This window comes from Anneissia japonica, unplaced genomic scaffold, assembly GCF_011630105.1.
Source record: "Anneissia japonica isolate Jap-2015-1 unplaced genomic scaffold, ASM1163010v1 scaffold142_len1259957_cov175, whole genome shotgun sequence".
Classification (NCBI taxonomy): Eukaryota; Metazoa; Echinodermata; class Crinoidea; order Comatulida; family Comatulidae; genus Anneissia; species Anneissia japonica.
In genome coordinates, this window is record NW_022684560.1 from 138,499 (window position 1) to 146,142 (window position 7,644).

General features: G+C 33.7%; 2 protein-coding genes across 2 annotated transcripts in view; both read right to left on the reverse strand.

Moving 5' to 3' along the window:
- Positions 1-474: 474 nt before the first annotated feature.
- LOC117106193 (adhesion G-protein coupled receptor D1-like) lies at positions 475-4,711 on the reverse strand. Its single transcript, XM_033247548.1, has 5 exons — positions 4,593-4,711; positions 3,244-3,464; positions 2,179-2,239; positions 1,508-1,611; positions 475-1,264 (listed from the first exon to the last, which is right to left on the reverse strand). The coding sequence occupies exons 1-5, from the start codon at positions 4,671-4,673 to the stop codon at positions 1,054-1,056; spliced, it is 678 nt and encodes a 225-aa protein (XP_033103439.1). The 5' UTR covers positions 4,674-4,711; the 3' UTR covers positions 475-1,053.
- Positions 4,712-5,435: 724 nt separating this feature from the next.
- The window catches only part of LOC117106233 (latrophilin Cirl-like), a 4,584-nt gene continuing 2,375 nt past the window's right edge, over positions 5,436-7,644 (reverse strand). Inside the window, exons 3-6 of the mRNA XM_033247582.1 lie at positions 7,166-7,250; positions 6,393-6,522; positions 5,966-6,036; positions 5,436-5,559 (exon numbers count right to left, since the gene is read on the reverse strand). Coding sequence (XP_033103473.1) covers positions 5,436-5,559; positions 5,966-6,036; positions 6,393-6,522; positions 7,166-7,250 — 410 coding nt within the window. The remainder of the gene's footprint in view (positions 5,560-5,965; positions 6,037-6,392; positions 6,523-7,165; positions 7,251-7,644) is intronic.

Consider the following 7,644-nt stretch of genomic DNA (forward strand, 5'->3'; position numbering starts at 1 on the left):
CAGACAGTATATTTCCAACTTTCATCTTCTTTCATCTGTCTATATCCTAGTCCTACTACTCCTTTTCCGACAATTTAACACATCTCATCTAAGTTTTCAAGAAAACCGGCAATGATCATGCCGTCCTCCTATTCTCAATCGACTGATGGCGAACAAGCTAACCACCACCACTAATTTCATTCTGCTATTCTGCTGGTAATACTGTACTCACAACATTCTTGTCATGACAAGCCATGCTCTCTGGACGATTATCTTTTCTGTCGCAGCACCATTCGTAATTTGCGGTTTCCTGATGTCCTTATTTAATCGTTTTTCATTCAAAATGTGCCTCTTGGATTTAATAAGTTCTCATAAGAACCCCTCGATTTTCATCTATTTTCATAAGCGCCCCCTCAATTTTCACTCTGTTTTTATAAGCGCCCCGTTTGAATAAGCGCCCCTCAAAAAGTGCAAAACAAATTTTAAGCGCCCGGGTTCTTATTCGCGCGAGTACGGTATTTTATGTTAATATTTCTTGCTGTTATGTCTTTTAATACTATTATTGCTTTATTATTGTTGCTGTTGCTAGTACTATATGCTACTATGTGATTAGTGCTGCTGCTGCTGTACTACTATATTTATAGTTAATTATCATTATCATCATCATGCCCAGGGGCGTTTATTGTTGTGAAGGGTTTTTGAGGGGCGTTTATTCGGAGGAGGCATTTATTTGAGGGAGGCGTTTATATGGTTGGTGTAAAGTGGATACGTACATACTCTAATAAACGCCCCTTAATTTCACTGTAAACGTATAACTAAAACATTACCGTCAAAATGTGTTATTGCGTGATCACAAAGACTTAATGATACCAACCAGGTTAGAAAAAAATGTGATTGTACTGGAGTAGAACCTTAATAGAATGTTTTAAGAATGATGCTACATCTACTAGATTTGTTTACAATTATTTAGGCGGTGGGGGAGTTTATTTAACTCGGGGCGTTTTTATTTGAAAGGGCCTTTTATTCAAAGCGGGGCGTTCATTCGAATAAATACGGCATTTACTTGTGAGAATTTCACAAAAACAACAATTGAAAAATTACAAAAGAACAACTTACCTTTTGGTCCAATAAGCAATAACAGATAAATATGAATACGCCTTGTAAAGAGTTTAGGATCGCGTAAAGATAGATTAGAAAAAGGCTGTTGGTTATAGCAGCAAATGGCCCAATAATCCAGGTGACACCAAGAATAGGGACCAACATCAAAACGCCCTTCACTGTAGATCTGAAATGCGATAGTTTTTACATGTTTATCTTGTGACACGTGTTTGTACGGCATATTACCTAAATTTATAGAATTTTGTATTTTTTTTTAAACATAGAGCACAGGTTTGTGTGCGACATTACTTTCCAGAACATAATATACTATAATATTAATTCGAACTTTTAACCTAGACCTATCTATGTCGTTACGACCTTCAAAAACACAAAAATGTCACGTAAACTTGAGTAGAAAGGTCAGACTAACCTGAGTTGTTTATACTCCGTTTGAAGTTTTTCAGACTTTTGCGTCATAGGTCCCGCTCGAGAGTATATTATAATTAACATCTTTAATAATATAATCATATTAATCTATCGAAGAAAAAAAATACAGCAGATTGACTGAAGCTATAGTGAGGTTTTAAAATTGTTTCTGTTCTTAAAATTATTATAATGATAGCCCCAATGGAACATTAATAAATACCATAAATTTAGCGTTGTGTCGGCAGTTTTGGTAGGACAAATACATTTGAATCTGAATACTTTTCTGTAATAACCATAGGATACTGTAGTAGAAGCTGGTGATACCTACTTTATATATTGAGATATATTGAGAACTAATGCACATTTTTATGGAGCGATTGGACTTGACTTTATTTGGCATAAAAAAAAAACAATTCAGACTGAAACAAGTTACAAAGATAGCACGCGACCTTTTTAGAACAACATTCCTTAAATAAGCAATAAACTAAATAACTAGATTGGTAAAAAAGATATAGTTGGCAATTGTTGGTATGAATTTATTGTTATTATTCAAAATTATATAAGAAAGCATGGATGGAAGAAAGAATATTAGGATTAAGTTGATTTAGTAATTTGGTAGCTAATCGCTTCTAATGGCTACAACGGTTGCTTCGAGTCTGCTCATGTATAACTTACCAGCACACTGCCAAGCATTGGAATTACTACAGCCCACTTTCCGCTACCATCCAGCAAGCACCTAAAGGCAGAATGGAAAAGTAAAGTGGATGAATATTTTAATATTTTTGTATTTAACTGATTTTTAGGCATATCTTAAACTTTCCAATACGTCGTGAAAGGCATGCATGTTAGTGTAATGTAATGCGTGTTGCTGGTAGTGGTTAGATATTTTGAATACGATATCTTTCTCTATGTTTTAATAACTTGTTTATCGAAATACCCTAAATTACGATGGATTTAACCTCCAAAAAAATTACCTCTATACTGCCTTTTATAAGTTTGGGAATGTTTATGTGGAATTGTACCAGGAGGTAAATTGATGTCACTCAGTATAGAATGACCAACGGTATCATCGATCTTTATAACACGCTAATTGGACATTCAATTGTCGACCCATTTTTTATAAGACCCTATTTCGCTACAGACAAAGACAAGACAAATATCGAGGCTGAAATAAACAAATTAGTCAAACTAGGATTCCTAGCAATACAACACCAAGCAAACACATCGCCTGTTCTGCTCGTATCTAAAATAACATAAACGATAAAAAGATAATAAGAAAAAGAGTTGTTACGGACTTTCGATATTTGAATTCAGGAACTATAAATATTAACCATCCCTTCCCATTAAATTACATTAGTGCATAATTTGAAAACATATTGAAGATTAGTTTAATGTTTATGTGTTTGTTTCGTCGTACTGGTACTGACACTGTACATCTTGTTAAGAAGCAAAAGCCATGTGACAAGTTTCATGAATTCAAGTGAGCTTTGATGGACAAAACAGCAATACATTCAAGGAAAATTATAACAAAGACACAACTAATGGGTCTACAATAGACACATTAAGTATAATCCAAGTATTCGTGTAATTAAGTGAAAATAATTATCAAAGGTGATATTGAAGTTTTGCCGTACTCATTGCAGATATGATATGATATTAGATTGAAAATACTTATACTTTCTTGTAAGTGTGCAGTTTGTACAGATATATTTTTTTTAAATCAATGTCTAAATATCTTACAAATCTCCAGCTGTATAGTGGCTGCGGCCTAAAATCACTGCCGTTAGAACGATAAGAATCGGCACCGTATACGCTACCAAAAAGTGGAACTTAAACTTGTTGTATCGGCTTGGTGTTTTCTTGACAACTTTAAAAACGAGAAAAACAGCCTCGGACATCATCCACATAAAGATACATAAAAGCTCAAAATGCATCGCGACTGAAACAAATATACAGGCATTCTGAAAAAAAAAGTTAGAGTGCAGTCTAGTCCTACGTTCTCAGTTTTAGCAAATATCCTGTAGAAACACAAGATAGAACTCTTGCATAGCAAAAGTGAAGGGGATATACGCCATAGCTTTTACGCAAATCCAGACTTCTGTTTTTAATAAGGGCAATTTACGTAAGTTTATATCCCGACACCAGACCAAAATCCAGACGTACGAGGCGCCTCATTTAGTGGGGCGCCGCGTACGACTGGATATATACAAACATTAATACAGTTCACCAACAATGCAACTCTGTGATACAGTTTTTTCTGTGGAGAATTCTATCTTGTGTATCTATAGTACCTTTTGTTTTAGTGAACGGATTACAAGGTAAAAACCACTATTCTACCGTTCTGTGATTGGTTCGTGGAATAACCTCGTGGAAATGTTACATTAATTCCCCCATGAAAACATCTGCAAATGTAGTGATATGAAAACTAACATTTATGCTCCTTATATCAGCACCGTTAACACCAAGGCACTTAGATCTATATTTGCTAATGTACTAAATGATATTTTTTAATAAAGTACAGAATTTTGTAAATATATTGACGATAACATTGTTGTAAATAGAATAACAAGTTTGTATCATCATTTGATTATGTGCTGTCAATAGGCCTATACACAAAGTATAATGCACTGACGTAAATATTGCATTACGGTGACTAAATTTATATACCCACTGTAAGTTATGTAAACGTTTAATAGATATTATCGCATTAAAGTAATTATGGTACAGTTATATAAGCTATATAAACCTTTTTTTTAAATTTTTTTATTGATTAACGTTCTTGTCAATAGAACAACTGAACATAAAGTAATTGATGTTCCGTTAGGACACAATGGAAAATTATATAAACATCTTTTCATATAGCTTATTAATCATTTTGCCAATATAACAACGAAAACAAAGTAAATTTCTGATGCAGTGTTACGCATTAGGCTTACGGGGACAGTTATAAATTATGTACATCTCCTAAAAGAGTATTAACCATCTTGTCAAATAACAAGTTAATACAACCTATATTGATGCTACATTTATTACATTATGGTGACTAAGGTACAATTATAAAATAAAACGAGCATAAGGATTGTAAATACCTTGTTATCCGTCCGGTCAACAGCGCCAAGAAACAAGATGTCAAACACAATAATGTGACCCATCAATTGCATGTGAATCATATGACGTAATGACTTCCAAAGGTTGCTGCAAAACAAAGAAAACACGTTTTTTGGAGCCCCGTTGAAAATAAAGTTGTTATCAAAAAAGCATAATTAAAAAAAAATGTTCCGAAGTATAATTTGTAAGCTAAGGTGAACATGCAAGACAATATCACAAGGTCAACAAATTATATAATTATGTGACTACATAGAACCCAAAATCCATATAAAAGTGCCATAAGACGTCAACACAATTTATATCTGTCTCTTATACACATCTAATCAAATTATTTCATTATTCCATTCATATAAAAGTCATATAGCATTGAGTGCAAATAATCAATAGCCCTGATTTTCGTATGGTTAAAAAATGGTGTGGCCTTACAGGCCCGGTCTAATGCTTTTTAACTTTTAGCACTATGTGACGTACTGATCAAGCATTCAATTCCGGTATGTAGAAAATCTAGATCCACAAAGCTGAGAGAAGGCGTAGCGGAAATGCCAGACCTATAATGCGTAGTTGGAAGTGAGTGTACGATGATTGCTACAATATAGTTTATTGTTATATATAATTAATATCACTATGTGCTATTAAAATTGTAAACTATATCAAAATTAAATTCAATAATTCTCCAGATGACACATCTTGGCCCATTTTGAGGATTGTTAAAGGAATGGCGAAACGTTATCATTAACATATAGGTTACTTGGTCGTAATTGTTGGGAATTTATACTCAGGAGGCGACATTCTTTTCCTTTTACTTGTTGCCTAGCTACGAGTGCTCAGACACTTACGGGTAAAGTAGAGACCTCAAATATCACCATGAAACTTGTCAAATGAGTGCATACACAAGTCACATTCCTGTCAGTAACCTTCTGTACATTGCATCCCTTTGACGACCAACTCCTAGTAAATCGGATTAATTAAGAATGGGGTCGGTTACTGGTTAAATATTGTGTAAAATGAAAATTTTAACAATGAAGAATAAAGAAGATGTTGGATACTTAGGCTTGTATTGGACATAGATTACCACGAAATGTATGCAAAAGAAATTATCATCTAATCACATTACATATAAGAGTGCGACAAAATTTTAGTTTTATTACCAAGAGCGTATACATGTAATGTTTGGAAAGCTTTTCCATCTTCACTTATCGAAACAAAAACCGTAAACCAGGAAGTCAAATTTTTGTTTTGAAGTTTGCCCCATATAGTACAGACAATCTTTTGAAAGCATCTATTAAATGTGGACACACAAGCTTAAACTTTATAGAGTAAGGCTCATTACCAAGGTACATCAATGTATAATCACCTTATGTCGGCTGTCAGGAACGCACACATGGATTTGGTTATGTTATGATCATTCAATGCATCTTCGGGAATCTAGAAAATATTGTTTAAATATATTACAGATAAATATAATATTACATATAAATATAATATTATAGTCGCTTATTAGTTATTTAGACACATGTATAATTAAATTCATTTTTTAACATATAGGCCTATCGTAATAACCATTATAGACACCATGTACTGTATAAAGGTTTCATTATGGTATGTTGAGTGGGGTGCGTGTTAAAACTGTTCAATTAATGTTGATGAGATAAATTTAGGCCAAATCATCGTTAAATGACTCACATAGGAATAAGCAAGTAAAACAATTTTAGCTTACTTATCAATAATTACGTTATGTTTATTTTTTTAAGATAGAAGCACGAATTAAAAGATAAACAAACTTTTTCAGGGTAGGTTGGCAGAGAGAATTCCACCGATGCTCCAACTTTCATGCCCTCGTCTGAATAGGCCGTTATTGATAGAATACCACTACCTTTGTAGTACACACCAGATTGTGTCTCACCATTGCTACTACAAAGCAATGTTAAAAAGAATTATACTAAAATTAGGCCTATTAGTGCTGACAGTGTTTTTACGGTATACCTTTATTATCTACTTTTATGACGCAATGTGAAATTGTTCTAAGCAACCAGAATGTTTTGGTTGCAAAAAGAAAAAATACAATAATTTTGTTGTCGAAAAGAGAATCGACATAAAACTGAGCCTGTGCCCATTCCAAGAGATGTTTAATTTTAACAAGCCTCACTCGACGACATCTGTATAGGCATAAGGCTCATACGCAAAAGTAACTTCGGCCTATACTATATTGGTCCAACTTAAAAAACTAGAAAATACGGACCGATTGGGCTCTGGTATCCGCTGCAACCGCAGTGCAGCTCCACAAGGCACTGCGTTCACCATGAAGTAATTCTTTATAACTTATAACGTACGCAAGAAACGCAAGTATTTTTAAAGATAGGGGGTGAACTATATAAAGTCTTTATCACATACAGAAAATAGAACCAAGAACTCATGGTTCAAGAAAAGTATTTGGTTTAACGTACACACGGTGGTTGACCCGACTTTGGTATGCTGCTCTTTGGATTAGTGAGTCAAATGTAATGTATACTTGGTATTGGAATAAGAGAATCGAACACAAAACGATATTACCCACCTATCTGGATTAAATGTAATACTACGTTGACTTATTGATTGCTCAGCCTCGTAACTAATGAAGATAGCGACAACTGACGTTGTATCTTGAACAAAACAAAAACAAAATTACATTGATAATCAAATGGTTATTGTTTGAACATGTAGGATTATATCGGCTGGCAAGAGGGAGTTAACCCTGTATTCTTTTTATTGTATTTTAGAAAATGATAAAGAATGAATAACTGATATATGAGATGGTGAAGATCGATTACAATCTGAATTTGAATGTAATAGGCCCATTTGATATGAGACAATGGAGAGCGAGATCTTCCAAGGAATAGGCTACATAATGACCAAGCTAGATTATCGCTAGTCGAGTATTTTCAACGATCAAGTACAGTACGTAGGCCAAATCTTGGTTCAGCAACAAAAAATTCTTTCTCTTAATCATTTTTGTTTTTGTTTTCGTTTTTTTTTTTTTTTTTTTTTTTTTTTTTT